The sequence below is a fragment of the Amblyomma americanum genome, chromosome 10 (genome assembly GCF_052857255.1).
Source record: "Amblyomma americanum isolate KBUSLIRL-KWMA chromosome 10, ASM5285725v1, whole genome shotgun sequence".
Classification (NCBI taxonomy): Eukaryota; Metazoa; Arthropoda; class Arachnida; order Ixodida; family Ixodidae; genus Amblyomma; species Amblyomma americanum.
In genome coordinates this window covers 42,646,773-42,662,060 of record NC_135506.1, presented here as the reverse complement: position 1 = coordinate 42,662,060, position 15,288 = coordinate 42,646,773, and the positions used below count along the sequence as shown (strand labels likewise).

General features: G+C 45.6%; 2 protein-coding genes across 3 annotated transcripts; one reads left to right on the top strand and one right to left on the bottom strand.

The window, feature by feature from the left end:
- Positions 1–2,313: 2,313 nt before the first annotated feature.
- LOC144107003 (uncharacterized) lies at positions 2,314–3,188 on the bottom strand. Its single transcript, XM_077639975.1, has one exon. It carries the CDS (start codon positions 2,754–2,756, stop codon positions 2,325–2,327), a length of 432 nt encoding a protein of 143 aa, XP_077496101.1. The 5' UTR covers positions 2,757–3,188; the 3' UTR covers positions 2,314–2,324.
- Positions 3,189–8,328: 5,140 nt separating this feature from the next.
- Positions 8,329–11,718, top strand: LOC144106261 (uncharacterized). Of its 2 annotated transcripts, none has more exons than XM_077639025.1 (2): positions 8,329–8,526; positions 11,251–11,718. In XM_077639025.1, exon 2 carries the CDS (start codon positions 11,267–11,269, stop codon positions 11,711–11,713), a length of 447 nt encoding a protein of 148 aa, XP_077495151.1. In that variant the 5' UTR covers positions 8,329–8,526; positions 11,251–11,266; the 3' UTR covers positions 11,714–11,718. The 2 variants fall into 2 exon arrangements, with proteins under 2 accessions (XP_077495151.1, XP_077495150.1); XM_077639024.1 differs by having other exon boundaries at positions 8,335–8,526; positions 11,239–11,718.
- Positions 11,719–15,288: the final 3,570 nt, after the last annotated feature.

The following is a 15,288-nucleotide window of genomic DNA, read 5'->3' as shown; positions in this document are numbered from 1 at the left end:
GTTTCATCTTGAGTAAAATGTAAGCGCGCGTTCGCAGATTACCCGCTGTCGGCGCAAAGGCCCGAGACCTTGGAGGCATCAAGGTGAAGAGCAACTTTCTCTCATCATTCGCAATACCGTGCAAGATTGTTTGTATACAGACGCGCATTACGAGGACAGGCGAAACAGCTTCCCAATGAGCCATGCTACAAAGATGGAATGCCTTGGGAGAATATTGCGAATTTCGCGGGGCTGCAGGAGTTATTTAATGGGGCATGAACACTATAATTTAGGTGAGAGTCAAGTCTTGCTAGGGCTGTGAAAGGAGCCAGTTTACATTGCTACTCCTGGCAACACCTGCCCACGCTCCGGTTATGCTAGTAGTGTCTGCATTGAGTAATTCCGTGAGATATATGTAATGAACGGATTCTTCGTAAAGCAGGTAATATATCTAGTTATCTGTAGGGCACCAGAAGGCAGAATTCAGGCGGTGCATAACAAGAGCTTAAGTTAGATGCAGTTTCCTCAATAAATACTTATACATATCGGAGCTTCAGTTTTATTTGGCTTAACGTCTCAGAACGACATTGGCTATGAGGGACGCCGTAGTAGAGGGCTGCGGATAATTTCTTTAATACTCACTGACATCGCGCAGTGCACGGGCCTCTAGCATTTCGCCTCCATCGAAATACGACTGCCGTCGCCAGGATCCAACCCGCCTCTTTCGGGTGAGCAGCCGAACGTGATAACCACTTAGTCACTGCGGCGGCTCTATCTTGAAGGTTAGATTATACATTAGATTATTAGATTATACATAAACGAAAATGCGAATTCTGATAAAGGAGACCTGCTTGATACGGTGACTGTTCTCAGTTTCAATACTGCTATTCATTTGCAGAACACCGCAACTCCGCTCATTGTACTCAACCATCATTGCGAACACACGCCATTCGCAACATTAAGCCTCACATTTTTGACATCTTTACGAGCGTGCTAGCCTATGCAGTTAATATGCTCCGCTGAGGCTTATTGCCTAAGCGTTAGTCTGCTGAGCCCACGGTCGAGGGATTGAGTCCTGCAAGCGGCGGCCACATGCCAATGACGGAGAAATGAAAAGCGCCCGTGTGCCGTGCGATGTAAACGCACGTCAAAGTGCCCATTTTGGTGAAGACGAATCTCTCCATCAGGACGGTGCCTCCCATTGAGGCGTCCGTCGTTGCTGATGTCCAGTTTTTGGACGCTAAACCGTACTAAGCAAACTGTACAAAATACTGTGTTAGTATACCGCAATCATAATAATAAAACCCAACGGCGCCACTTGAAAATACGCTCAGAGCCCATTTGGAGACGTCAAGAAAAACTTGGTCGTTTTCAGCCTGACTTGTGTGCCCGATATCTTGGTTGCGCGGTGTTATGCGAGGGCAGGTAATTCAAATTCCTCTCCACATTCGTTATCAATGAAGAGGAGCTGAACGAATAGTATCTGCTCTCCGGTCGTCCTGCTTAAAAGCGTCACCTGCTCCAAGAGCATATAGCGCAGGTCGACCACAACGCCTAGTGGTAGCCAGCACTTCAACGAAGGGTTGTTCAAGCAGTCCTCCTGACAATTAACCGTGCTCACTGTTAACCGATTTATATTTGGAAAATAACGCCTGAAGCCATTTGGCCTGCTAAAGCTGAAGAGGATTTAAAGCGTCTGTCTGAAGAAAACAGCGCCGTAATAGTTTTATACAAAAATACTGCAGACGTATCAGAAATTGATTCAGAGCCGCTGTAGGGCGACTATGAAGTACACAGAGGAAATCTTCGTTCACTTAGTTTATTTAGACTCCATCCAAGAAAACAGGACATATTCATGGTACGCATATGCCTGGAGCACCATTGTGAAGAATCTTCGTCTGCAACAGGAAATAAAACGTTCGTCAAACGGGGTATTCAGTATTGCTCGCACGAATGTACATAAACAAAATTCATTGCGAAAGTGTTAGTTTTCGTTTATTCGAGAGCCTATCTTGAGGACCGTCGTGAATGGTGCAATAGACAAATCAAACGTGGAATCAAACGCGAACTTTCATACGCAGTACTATTCTACTTTGCCGTGAGACATTCTTTTTAAACCTGATAATGAATACGTACATCGGTATACTCTTTCGCCAAAAACTTTAATCAGGTTTGTTCTATACTGCAGCTAAAAGTGTACAAGCAAAATATTTTGTTTTCTTCACAGCAGATGTTTGCGTTTTATTCTGACCAGACTGTACGTCCGCCTGTCCACGGTAGTTACAATGCTGGGACGCGCTTCGACTGTAATAATCAACAGCTACACACTGTTGCGTCTTGAAGAACTACGGAGAGTTGTTATCGGTGTCTATGATCCTCTTTGTCTCGGTTTCAGCGGTGGCAGTTCTGCTGGCGGCGCAGACGCAGGACGTGGTCAGCTGCACGGTCCCATACTTCAGCTCAGGACCGTCTACTCGGTACGCCACGTTGAACGTTGTTCTCACCTCCTTGCAGCGGTAGTCACCCTGGGGACTACACAGGCTGTAAGCGCAGTTGCACTTGACCACGGGCAAGTGCGTCGGGATCCTGGTCGCGTTCACATCCACGGTGGTCGTGAAAGGGCAAATCGCACGACTCTCTATTCTCTTAGCTTCCGGCCGCGGTGAGCAGTTGTCGGCGCCGAAGGGCGTCTTGTGGGCAGCGGCCGCGGGGGCAGCCGGAGCGGTCATGTGCAGAAGCAGACAAAGGAACAGCGCAGCGCTTGATGGTATCCTCATGTCCCGTTGCAGGCAGAAGACGAGAACTCGTAAATAGAAGTATAGGAACGAGCAGGTGGACTTTTCTCTGGCGACGGTCAGAAGTGTGTCTGACGAAGCCTACTTCGCGAAAGAGCAGACGTGTCGCGTTCTCTTTCTTACTCAACGCTGGCGAGCTCATTCCCGACTTCCACAACTCTGTCTTTTGGGAAAGGTAAGGTGTCGAAAGGTTGCGCGTGCAGCGGAAGTATGAGACTGCCGCCGGATGATATTTTTTCCCGGGATGTGACTTTGATTCGCCGTGCTATCTTTAGTTGAACTGTACCATGTATGTCATACGAGCTCGACTCCACAGAGCGATGTCTACTTCCGCTGCGGTGGGCGTACCATTTCTTGAGAGAAAAAGCTTCGTTCTTTTTTCTCTAGGAAACGAAAGAATGGCCTTACTTTGCTTCCGTAAGCAGTTAGTACACGTGGCGAGCGCATCCTGTGTAGTTAATTTCTCTTCGTTTTTGTTTTTCAGTGGTAATTTTTGCCTGTACAACATGCAGACTGGTGATTAAGAAAGGCCTGATAAAGTACGACAGCGACGCCATTTTGTGCACAAAGTTCAAACTGCGCGATAAAGAACGACGAAAAAAAGACACACGTAGGACATGAACAGTCGCAGTTAAACAGATTGAACTTTTCAGTCGCTGCAACAATAAGCCAGCTGTACTGCAAGAATTCTTACTCTTGCCGCTCACACTGTGTGAAGTCGCGTGTACAGCTACACCTCTGAATAGTCTGAATGTACCGGTCACTAAGGAAGATAGCAGGCAGTTACGCGTTTGGGAACAAAAACTAGAGTTCCGCATTTTAAAGACGACGCGCCATTTTGGCTACAGTGGAGTGGACAAGTGAGGATGCACGCAGTGAATGGGGCAACAATAAAGACAAACAGGGGACATAAACAAAACGGAAAATCTAAACGGCGTAGGCGAAGCCGGCCAAATATTTTGCTAGCGTGCGCGAAGGTTCGGCGCTTCTGCGCATTGCGACGAAGTAAACTTGCGGAAAGCTCAATACTAAGCACGTGCTTAGTGAACCTGTGTTAGATTTGACATTTTCTCAAGTTTGCTCCCGCATAATCTGCAGGAGCACGGAAGACGTGGCCGTCACACACTCCAGCTAATGATTTGGCTGACTCTACATGCACGTAGCAGGCGGCGGCAGAAAATAAGGCAGCGTTAGGAAGTCTGCGGTATGCGATGGCGGCGGCTGGTTATGGTCAAGGTAAAATAGAAGTAAATGAAACAGGCATCTATCATGCAGTAATCTTAAGTAGCTGATGATGATAGTCATGGTTCTCGGCGGCAAAAATAGCACGTTCAGCTGTTGCAGAATATTTAAAAAAGCATTTTGTCTTTAAAAGGCAGTGTGTTATTTCACATTGCGCTTTTAGTGGGAGTGTCTACCTGATGCGGACAAAACCCCGTGCGGGCCACAAGAATTTACAGACGGTCTAACGGGGTAAGCAAAATTTAGTTTTTTGAATAATTCTCAAAAAGCAGTACCTGCATGAAGTTGGTACATGAAATGTTCCCGAGCTTAAGAGCAAAGGAACGTGGTGATTAGGCTGAATGCACCGAAAGTTTAACCTGCGGTCTGTTAGTAGCACAATGATCATTAGAGAAAGCGACGTTTTGTTAAAAGTCAGATGGAGTTATATGCTAAGTAAATTTGTTGGAATGACGCTGCTGTGGAACGCTAACAGCAGGAGTAATTGGAAATAATAGCAAGAGTCACTGGTCCCGCAGTGGATAACACTTTGGCTGATAATGGTGATGGTGGTTTGCTGAGGTGGTGAGTGTGACTATGGTGATCTTGGCGAAGACGCAATATTTGGGCAGGAAGGCGGGGGAAAGTTATGGTACGCGTAGAGAGTTGGGCTAGTTGGTTCTGGGTATAATTCTGGGTTCTGGGTACTATTGACGCAGGGGTCACTAGTAATCCTTTGCACATAAAAAAAGCCTGTTTTTTGGAATAAACCTGACTTAAAGTCCGGTGTTCGTGGTGTCTACTCTCTTTGTTCGTGTGTTTGTGTACGCTAGAATGATGTCTCATAATTATAAAGTTATGGTACACCTGCAATTCTCACTGTTTGAAGGAACGAAAAGAGAAATCTCGAGTCTTTTTGTAATTTTCATTTATTTGTGTACGTATAGAATGTTTGAAAGCCATACCTAGCCCTACTATACGGCTTTGTTGAACGGGTTTTCACCACTTAAAAGCTGGCAATCTCCCTTTGACCTCCTACCTTTCCACGTTCGCCTCTTCTGTCATTTGTCTATGTCTGCTATACGCTTTCCCTCTACGGTCTCAAGATCGCCAGGACGTTCGCTTGTATGCAAAGTGCATGAACAGTGCGTTTGAGTTTTCTGCCGTTCTGTTGAAAAGTAGAGAAAGAAAAATTCACTATTTATAAATGTCTAAGTTTGCACCCAAACGTGACGTGTATTCTGAAAAAGAAAATTTCCCGGAAAAAGCTGGCGTTATATTCATACTAATTTAGTACACCGGTTGTAACTTACCGGCCATATGGGTGCATTTCTGAAGACACAAATCGGCGATGTACTAAATTTACCGCAAAGGAGTCATGTGACAATATGTAAGCTGTAAACTGAAACCGAAAAACAAATCCTTCTTTCACAAACCACGATTGAGATCACTTCCTAGAGAAAACAGCGCAGATTTATGGCACAAAAATATTTAGTGCGTTAGGCTTAAACGATGGTCAAGAGGTTTTAGTGCACCGACGGAGAGCGGCTGGGAAGTACAATATTATCGCTAGATCTAGCACAGGACTTATATAGGAATCGCGCTGTTTATGTACCGAAAAAAATAGGCGCACTTATCGCAGTTTCCCTAAAGTATAACTCCTCCCCCCTTGCATTCTGTGAGCTGAAATCTCGCGTGATGCACACTGGATAGCGGCGCAATACTAGAGATCGATTTTGACGTAGCTTCTTGTGCCAAGAGTTGCGCCCCCTTGGAAAGCAATTATTTTGGCGGCTGTATAGAGGCGACAGTTTAGACGGACCTCCACTTATCACTTTTGTTAGCACGCCACTATGCATCGATCATCACAGATCAGTGAATTAGAAGCGCGATTTCAGTGCTACCTGGGATATGAGGATTTGTTTCGCTATCTAATTTGTAGTTTAGACACACTACTTTCGTTTTTTGCGTAGTTTGTATTTTCCCCCGCAAGACAGGCAGGAAGATGGCAGAGAGGGTCAGGAAACAAACGCACGTTTAATTAATTAATTTATTTACTTACAAATACTGCAGACCCTTCTTGGGCCCATGCAGGAGTAGATACAAGGTAGAAAAAATGACAATGGCGAATCCAGCAAGGAAGACAGGTATATGCGCAGATAAATACACAATACAATTTCACCATTACGGAGGCATCAAGGTGGGAATGATGTTGGATCAAGGAGATTAACCTGTTCTAAGAAAGATTCGACTGTGTTGCAGTTCCCAACAGTGGATGGTAGTTTATTCCAGTAATGGATAGCTGAAAGGAACAGGGAATAGTTGTGAACATTAATGTGGCTTATGGGTTGACGAAGTGCTTTCATTTTGTTAGTCCTTGAGAATTGGAGGAATGGTTCCCGAAGGTATGTTTCTTTTGTTATGTTGAAGCGTCATCCTAGTCGCAAGTAAGATGAACAAATGGGCTTTGGCAGGGCTTTTAATGCGAAGCCAAGATAACCGCTGCTCCTTAAGGAGAGCAGAGTGGAGTGGACAAAGAATCCCTGTCTGACGTAAAACAAGACAAATGGGCGTCATTCTTGCACCGAAACTGTCGCTTGAATCTGCAAAGCCAAGTGTCGATGTTGCGGAGTCGCGAAAACACTGCTGTTCGTGAGTAGGGTCGCTGCAAAATAAGGACGCCACCTGGGACCCCACGTTTGCCACGAACGCTCCTCCTTGATAGGTTTCCAGGAAAGTTTAAAAATGTTCTGTGATAGGGCTGAAAAAAAAAAGAATCCGAAAATTATGTATAGATTCTTTTTAAAGCATGCTCGACAGCGTTGCTTGTCAAGAAGCGGCATGGATCGCTAAGAATGGTCAATTTCAAGCCTTTGTTCAGTTTGAATAGGCGTGGTAAACAAAGAGTTAATTTCAGAACCTTATGGATTGCGGAGAGATGCCCAACTGCAAAAGGCGCTCATGCGCTGTGCGATATCAGTGCACGCGTTAAAGATCCCCAGGAGGACGAAATTATTCCAGAGCCCTCCACTACGGCACCCCTTTCTCCCTTGCTTCTTTCAATCCCTCCTTTACCCCGTTCCTTTACGGCGCGGTTTAGGTGCGCGCCGAGATGTGAGGCAAGTACTGCCATTTCCTTTCAAAAAAAAAAACAATTTTCATTTTTGTTAGGCTGCCTCGATACAGCGTTCCTGTGTCGAGGCACCCTAACTGCTGTTGCTGCACAGCCGTACGTACTGCAAGGAAAAAAGAGGTGCTTGTGAGCTGACAGACAAGTGTGGAAGTTCGGGCTCGGGCTAGGTAGGAGCTTATGCTAAAAAAGCATGACTAGGTAAAAACACAAAACACAAGAAAATGGGACAAATACACTGCGCTGACCAACTGATTTACTTTTACTCAAGGAAGCGCATATGAAGGCTGCTTTTTTGAGCGCAAAGGGTATAGTTACAGTTAAAGCCGTGATCACGCCGACTGAAACTGATAAACTGCTTCTTATGCGACGAAATGGCATCCATCATCTAACGTCATTTGCGTCTACTTCTGCGCTCTGTTTGTGCTCCTTTCCATGTCCTTATATTTATGCAATATGTTTCGATATAATTTTAGGCAGAGTTTCGAGTAAGTAACAAAGGTTGGCAGTCGTGTCTGAGTGGCCATGACATTGTTACATTTAACCCCTCTCTGAACAAGGCAACATGTAATATGTTCAGTTTTATACAGAGTCAGTTTTTGTATTGTATACACTAGCCGTGTTTTCCTTCTATATAACATTGCACATAATATTGTTTTGTTGTCATATTGCAAGCATGTATCCGCTCTGCTCTACCTTGTTATGGTCTCTTGGGCCTCGTCAAGCTGCCCCGAACAGCGTTTTGCCAAGAGCTCCAACCATGTATATATCTGGTGAAATAAATGAATTGAATTGAATTGAATATTCTACCAGTGCGGCAGCGATTCCATTGAGTATGTCTCTTACTACGAAGGCGCATGAAGTAGGCAGCGCTTGTATTTACGGCCGCGGAGAAGTATGGACGTCAAAGTACGTAAGACACCATACTTTCGCTTCCCCTGCTCTATGCACCAAGCACCGATGAAGGTGTGGAAGCAAAAAAAAAAACGAAACAAAAAGCTCCGCCATGTTTGTATTCGTCGTGTCTTCCGCGCCGTCTCTCGCGAAGGTCAGGTTATACGACTGCGCGGCTAAAAACGACTCAGAAGTTCCGAGAACTGTCCGCAGCTCTTTTATGTAGATACTTTACTAGTGGGGCTACGAACCAGCGTGGAAATAATGCAGGAGCAATAGAAGCAAACTCTCTCCGAGGGTCTCGATACACGCTGCGACCAAATCTGGTTTTCCGTCTCTTCAGCGCTCTTCGCAAGCAGTATAGCAAAACAGCGCGCGCAGCGCTACCCCTGGGCTTGCTCTGGGACTTCCCGCCTCTTCATTGCCAGAGGCCGCTGAGGTCCTTCTTCCATTCGCGTCTTTGCCTCCGGACTCGCAAGAGACGGCTATCTAAACCGGCTAGTGAGGGTGAGTGCACTTTGAACCTATTACACTGCCTCGCGTGATTTAACTAGAAAGTGTCGAAATTTAGCAGAAATTCCGCCTGGAAGCACGTTGTCCTCCTGAGAGCTAGTGATAGGAAATCTGTGCCATAGTTTGGACAACAGAATCGCCGTACCGGCGGCCAGAGAGGAAGCTCAACGCTGTAAAAAGTTATTTGTCGGCCACTTCTATTACATGTGCGTACAGCCGCTCAAATCTTTAGCTAGCGTGCGCGACGGTTGCTTTCTCTCCGCTCCTGTGCTTTACGACGAAGAAAACTTGCGGACGCTCAATATTAAGCTCGGGCTTAGTGAGACTGTGCTTAGATTCGATTTTTTTCGCAAGTGTGCTCCGTCATAAGCTGCAGGAGCACGGAAAACGCAGCCGTCACGCATGCCAGCTTAAGATGTGGCCGGCTGTACGTTCTGTTCAGTCGCATCAATACAAAAGCACATCTAAGTGCATTTAATCACTTTAAAGCACTTATCAGAACTCTTAATACTACCATGAACATATCAGAAGACCTCTGAGCTAAGCGGAGATCTAATTTTGGTGTGTGCTTGAAAAATTTCATAATATTCATTTTTTGAACATTTATCGGTGAACACTCGAAAGTTCTAACGGCAGCAAAAGTATTTATAACATTTTCACGAATCCAAGTTATTATATCCTATGCATTTGAAAAAAAATTTGGGACAGACATTACACTCCAGGTCTCTCGATGTAAAACCCTTGTACCATAAACCAATCCCTCCACGAGCATCACCAAGTCGCCCATGTTCAGCGATTTCGGACAAAAATTTTTAAACTTGGAAAACTCAGATACTTTTACTGTAATATTGAAGGTGATGGCCATTCTACTGATATGTAGCAAAATATTTACTTCAATCGTAAAGTTAAGACTCGCCATAGAAAACCAATAGGCAAAGCTTTTGACGATAGCAAAAACGTTAATAGAGAAAAATTCGACTGCTGTCAGGTGATCTGCAGATATGTATATTGTTATAGTGAAATCTGGCATTTGAACAGGAAATCTGACGGTTTTCTGTTCAAAAATGATTTTGTCCAGAATAGCTGGGTATAAAGCGCGGAAAATGCGAGTGGCTGAAATTGGTTTGGTTTATAGGTTTATTGAGGTTTAGCGTCCCAAAGCGACTCAGGCTGAGTGAGACGCCGTAGTGAAGGGCTCCGGGAATTTAGACCACCTGGTGTTCTTTAACGTGCACTGGCTGAAATTTCTAGCGGACACCGAATGGTAAGTTTTCAAAACATTGGCATCGAAACGACGCGGGTCGTATAGACCGACGAGAGTAAAATTTCAGTGCAGAAAAAATTTTGAATTTTGAGCTATAAAATTTTGTATGAAAGTTTGCCGTATCGTTTCGTCCCCACTGTGTAACACTTCATATTTCATCTATGAATATTTTCAGACATCATTCGTTCCAAACTTGCGAGACAGGCAAGCAATATAATGTATATTGCCGAAAGAAAAAGCTCTCAGTACGGAGGAGCACTACGGCCGAACTCAGAATTTGTCTGATTGCCCCAGCTAGTTGATTGTCCATTGCTTGATTTCAGATAACTATTCGTGACTTACGCCCTCTATATAGCCGTATTTAAACGTTAAATAAAATGTATTACATACACTGTCGACGGGTGCTCCTCAAGAGTGCGTAGTAGTTACGACTAAAGCACTTGTGGAGACCAGCGACATCCTTTGCGAGTAGTGGGTTGGCTCTATTCTTGCACCGAATGTGCAGGCGGCCAAAATAATCTTGTTAGTCTCATGATCCGTAGCCAAAACTAACCTTCAATTCTCAGAAATGTTTAGAGTACGGTGCTTTCATAGCGTCACATATGCATCTTGCGGCAGTATGGTTGTTCACTGTACTGCATAGTAAGAGTTTTCAGTTCGACGGCTGCTAGTTTTTGCGAGATTTTGTGCCTTTCTGTGGAAACCTCCACTGTTGTCAGGAACAAATCTCTCCATTTATGTGCATGTAACCAAATAAAGTAAGGATAAGCAATAACGAATTCTCAGCTTTCCGATTACACCGGCAGTCACCTTAAACTTAGGCCGTCGGCCTCCGCCTGTTATTGCTTAGAGGCTGCACTGGTGAACCTCAATGGGAGTTTTCTCTGTTGGCAAAAAAAACTGAAAAAGAAAACTAGAAATAACTACGGTATTGAAATAGTTCTTCGGCCTCACTGATCAAATCTTGCTTCGCACAGCTCCTAAAAGACATTAACTTGTTGTTAGTTCGTCCTGGTGGTATTTGTTTTGCAGCTGCTTTGTATTTAGCCCAAATTGTTTCTCTTACATTTGCAGTGTCTGTCGCGGAATCGCCAAGCGGAACGCCTGAATGAGTAAATCAATAAGTAAATGCTTGTTCACTAAAATGACAAATCGGAAAAGTCAGAATGTCCTTGCCGTTCAGCAGAGCGAAAGGATGGCAAGTTGGAAGGGAGCACATAGCACGGTTGCGGAGTTCGTGCAACGTACCTTTAAGATACGCTGCACACTTTGCGCGCATTTAGACCTTCACTTGAAACATTGCGCGCATACTGAAGGAATTCCACTGGAGTCCTGATCCGGCACTGTTCGCTTAATACCGGAGTTCGTGTTTTCAATGTTTTATTACAGTGAGACTTGTGCAAAGGCGCGACACTAATAGTGCCTTTCTGATACCCACTCAGGTATCTGTGCAGGATCCCAGCCTTCAACATGTTCGGCCTTGGTGAGGTCGTCCTACTAGTCTCCTGTGTATTTGGAGCGGGCCTCGACGCTAAGAACGCAGGCGAGTCGTTCCTCAGTGCCAACACCGGGAAATGCGCCCCACAGCCGGACTCATACGGCATCGGAAACAGGGCCAGCTGCACGTTCACACGTGTCCTGGACATCGACTCGCACAGGATTCCACCGGAAATACCAAGCGTGAAATGCAAGTGTCCCGGAAACCTGTGCAGTCCGGTCGGCGACTTCCGGTGCCAGGAAGTGCGGGAGAAGTTGAAGGTGTCCTACGCCCACTACGACGGTTCTGGAGGGATGACGCTGCGCAACAAGACGATCGATGTGACGACCGCCTGCTTATGCGCCATGAACAGGGCTCTCAAGGCGCGGGACGAAGACTTTTCTAGGACTGCGGACGTAGCGTACAATTCGGTTCGTTAGGGTTGCGCTGCATAAATGGCTTCGCAATGCAACTCCTTAGTTTGAGATTGGGAGAGAAGGTGGTGTGGCGGCTGAAAATTTAGTTGTGTGCCTCAATGCCAGAGCCGCCATCAGCAGTCGGGGTGGGGGGACGACGCTTTCCACACGAAAGATGCCATTTTCGTACGCACATATTGGGAGAGGAGTCGTCCGGTGTGGGCATATAGCTATTTTGACATGCCGTGAAAAGGCTTCGATGCCCGATAGTGGTATTCGAAAGTGTCTCGCTCATGAAAAAAACATGTTGACCTCCACAAGATTGTGTTTCAGGACTGAAGCATCATTCTATCTTCACCACTAATAGAGCCCCCGCTAGGCAATACCGTTAGTAGCGTGGAGAGGGAGAAAACTTCCTTCTGATGTTCCAAAATGCCAGATTATCCAAAGGGGGCGAACGAAAGCTCTAATTTCTCGTGTCATTGGGGAGCTATTGGAAAAAGAACCGGAATCCACATTTTTCACTTCAGTGTGCGCCGTATAGCTTTTAATAAGAAACAAAGAAGAAAAACTCTTTGGATTTCAATGCAATTTCTAGGACCAGCAGTGGCGCTCTTACAGAGCATCCGCGCATTTTAAGATCTCTAAAGAAGAACGACATGTTTCTTTTTAAACTATTCATACCTTTTACGGCTCCGTGGATGTAGTAGATTTCCTCAAAATTACACAGACAGGAAGCCAGCTAAAGTATAAAAAAATGATTTGATCTTGTATACAGCCCAATAAAATGACACAAAGATATAATATGTATCGTTGGATTCTGTTCAATGTATCGGCGCCCAAAGGCCTTGGGAATTGTGAGAAAGTGTATCAAGCTTATTTTTCGTATTCCGGAGAGGTCGCCGCCATAACGCTTTACCGCAACTTTTCAGTCAGCCAAAAATGAGCACGTGTTCGCAGATTTCTCGCTCCCAGCGCAACGGCCCTGCGTCTTGGTGAAGTCGTCGGCGTCAAGGTGAAGCGCAACGTTCGCTCAATTTTCACAAAACAATGCAAGGTCATTTGCATACAGACGCGCAGGGCGGGGAGGTGAAACTTCTTCCTAATTCGTCTCGCTACAGAAATGGGAACCCTTGGCCGACTACTACGAATTTCACGGTGCTGCCGGTGTTATTTATTTTAAGAAGCGGCAACTCTGCGAGTTCCGCAAAAGTCAGATCTTGCTATGGTGGGGCAAGGAGACCCCTTACAAGTCTACTTCCGCAAATAGCTTTACCTGCATTGGTTCTGCTGCATGGGAGTGTTTGCACAGAGTAATTTCCTCAAACAATTATAATATACAGCTGCGGCTTCACGCAGGCTAAATGCCGTTTTCTGAAGGAAACCACAAGGAAGCATTCGGGTTCTGCATCGCAAAAGCTACAGTGACATGAACTAACACGTCTTAATTCATAAGAAATAAGCAAAAATGACGGCCGATTTTTGTAGTTAGGCCAAATTCAAATTACGTGCGCTAGCACGGCGTGGCCATTGTTTTGCAGTGTTTATCGCCCACCTGCCACCAAGGTCACGCGACCTTCCAACGCCATTCCAACATACCAGGTGTATCAGGGAACAATTTATGTAATTTTCAAAAATGGACCCTTTGGGTATAAAATATGGCTTCCGCTGCACAGCATTACCAGTGCTGGCCAACACCAGCAAAAAGGAGAATCATATTGATTAGTAAGCAAAAAGGAGAATCATCTTAACTAGTATGCTGACTAACCTGTTTCCAATAATAAACGTTTAATAACTTAAGTTAGGCGCCTAGTCTCAATCAGAGATTTATTGCTGGTATTTGTAATATAAATGTCAGTTTTCAGAATTTGGAAAACGCGATTACCCTCGGCGCTGTAGCTCTACCAATTATGACTGCATTATGCCAAAATACTTGCGCGTTCGAAACGTATGCAGGCAAAGCAACCCCTCCAGCGCACGCAACTAATCGAAATAACCGAATTTGGCAGAGCCACAGCGCTGGGGCCAGTGGCGTAAACTGCGCGCGTAAACTGCAGTTGCGTAAACTGCGTACACGGCACTCCAACACTGCCTCCCCCCCCACGCTTGTGTAGCCCGAAGTACCGACAAACTCGCCGCCGTCAGCTGAAGTTCCGAAGACCGGGGGCCACACAGAGGAGCAAATTGCTGTGCTGTGCGATGTTAGTGTACGATAACCCCCCCCCCCCCTCCCCCCGGCGGTTGAAACTGTTCCGGAGCTTTCCTCTAAAGCTTAATCTCTTCCTTCTTACAATCCAACCTTCTTCTGTTCCCTCAAGTCGTGGTTGAGGTATCCGCCGAGAAGTGAGACAGTTACGGCATCATTTCGTTTGCTCAAAAACAACTAATTTAGCCAGCATCGTTTTCCCGCTTCCTATTCACAGCCTTCATGTTCCTTCTTGGCACATAGGAGGCGTGGGCCCCTGGTGGTTGAAGGGAAATTCGCAATTTTCGAATCGGAGCGGCAGTTTTACGAAACTGATAGTGACGGCGATGGACATGGTTCAGTGTGTTTTAGTTATTGCCTTTTTAAAATATTGTCACCGAGAAACGGTTGACGTAAGCAGGGCTGGTTTACTTGCTTTAATTAGACGCGCAAGACGTTGGGACGCGCAAGGCAGCAGGCAGCCGCACGAGAGATGAAGACGAAGCATCTAGCCCCGAGATGGCTCAAGGCATGCTAACTGCCAGGAAATGCAGTTTAGCCGCTGTATGGCGCCACTAGAGTAGTTAGTAGCGTAGCAATATTGATGGGCAGCTGAGATGCAGTAGTTTTACGTATGCGACCATGCGAGAGTCGCACCTGTCAGCGCACGTCTTCGCGCACTGTTAAAACGTTCGCCGGGCCCGAACATGAGAAAAAACCCAAAAAAGCTTCGAGGGTTTGCGAGTGGCGACTCTCGGACGCGGAGGACTCTACCTGATTAAGGGGCTCTCGCAAGTGGCTCTGATAAAGTTGCGGTATGATTGGGATGTTAAAAGACGTCGCTTCACAAATATTGTCCAGCAAGAAATTTTTAATGCGCTTTTGAGAACCCTGAGCAATCTGTAATCACAATCTGAATTTTGGCGTCTACGCCGCCTTCCCTTTCCTCTCGTCACTTTTTTCTTGCTGGAATGTCCCCTTACAAAAATTTTCTTATACAGTCTATAGACTCTCTATAGACTTCCGTCTATAAAGTCTATAGACTCTCTATAGACAAACCCTTGAGAACAGTATATAAGCAATACAAATCCTATGGACAGTCTATAGACAACCTATGGATTTATGGCCGTACACTTTTGGTAGACTTTTGTCTATAGACAGTTCATAGACTATGAAGAGACAAAAAGAAATATCTATATGAAGGCAAAGGAGTCTATAAGAAGTCTACAGACTGTCTATAGACCGTTTTTGTAAGGGTCTAGCTCCTAAAGCCGGTGCTAAATGAGAACACAGAGATCTGTAGGCTCTACGCAGCTGCATGACCTCCGCAGTCGAATAAAGTTGCAATGTTCGAGTGGTTTTGTTTCGTTTACGGGGTTCAACGTCCCAGAACTACTCAGGCTGTGAGGGACGC

Bases quoted from the DNA above. Each gene is read 5' to 3' on its own strand.
- LOC144107003 (XM_077639975.1), bottom strand. From the start codon at position 2,756: ATGAGGATACCATCAAGCGCTGCGCTGTTCCTTTGTCTGCTTCTGCAC.
- LOC144106261 (XM_077639025.1), top strand. From the start codon at position 11,267: ATGTTCGGCCTTGGTGAGGTCGTCCTACTAGTCTCCTGTGTATTTGGA.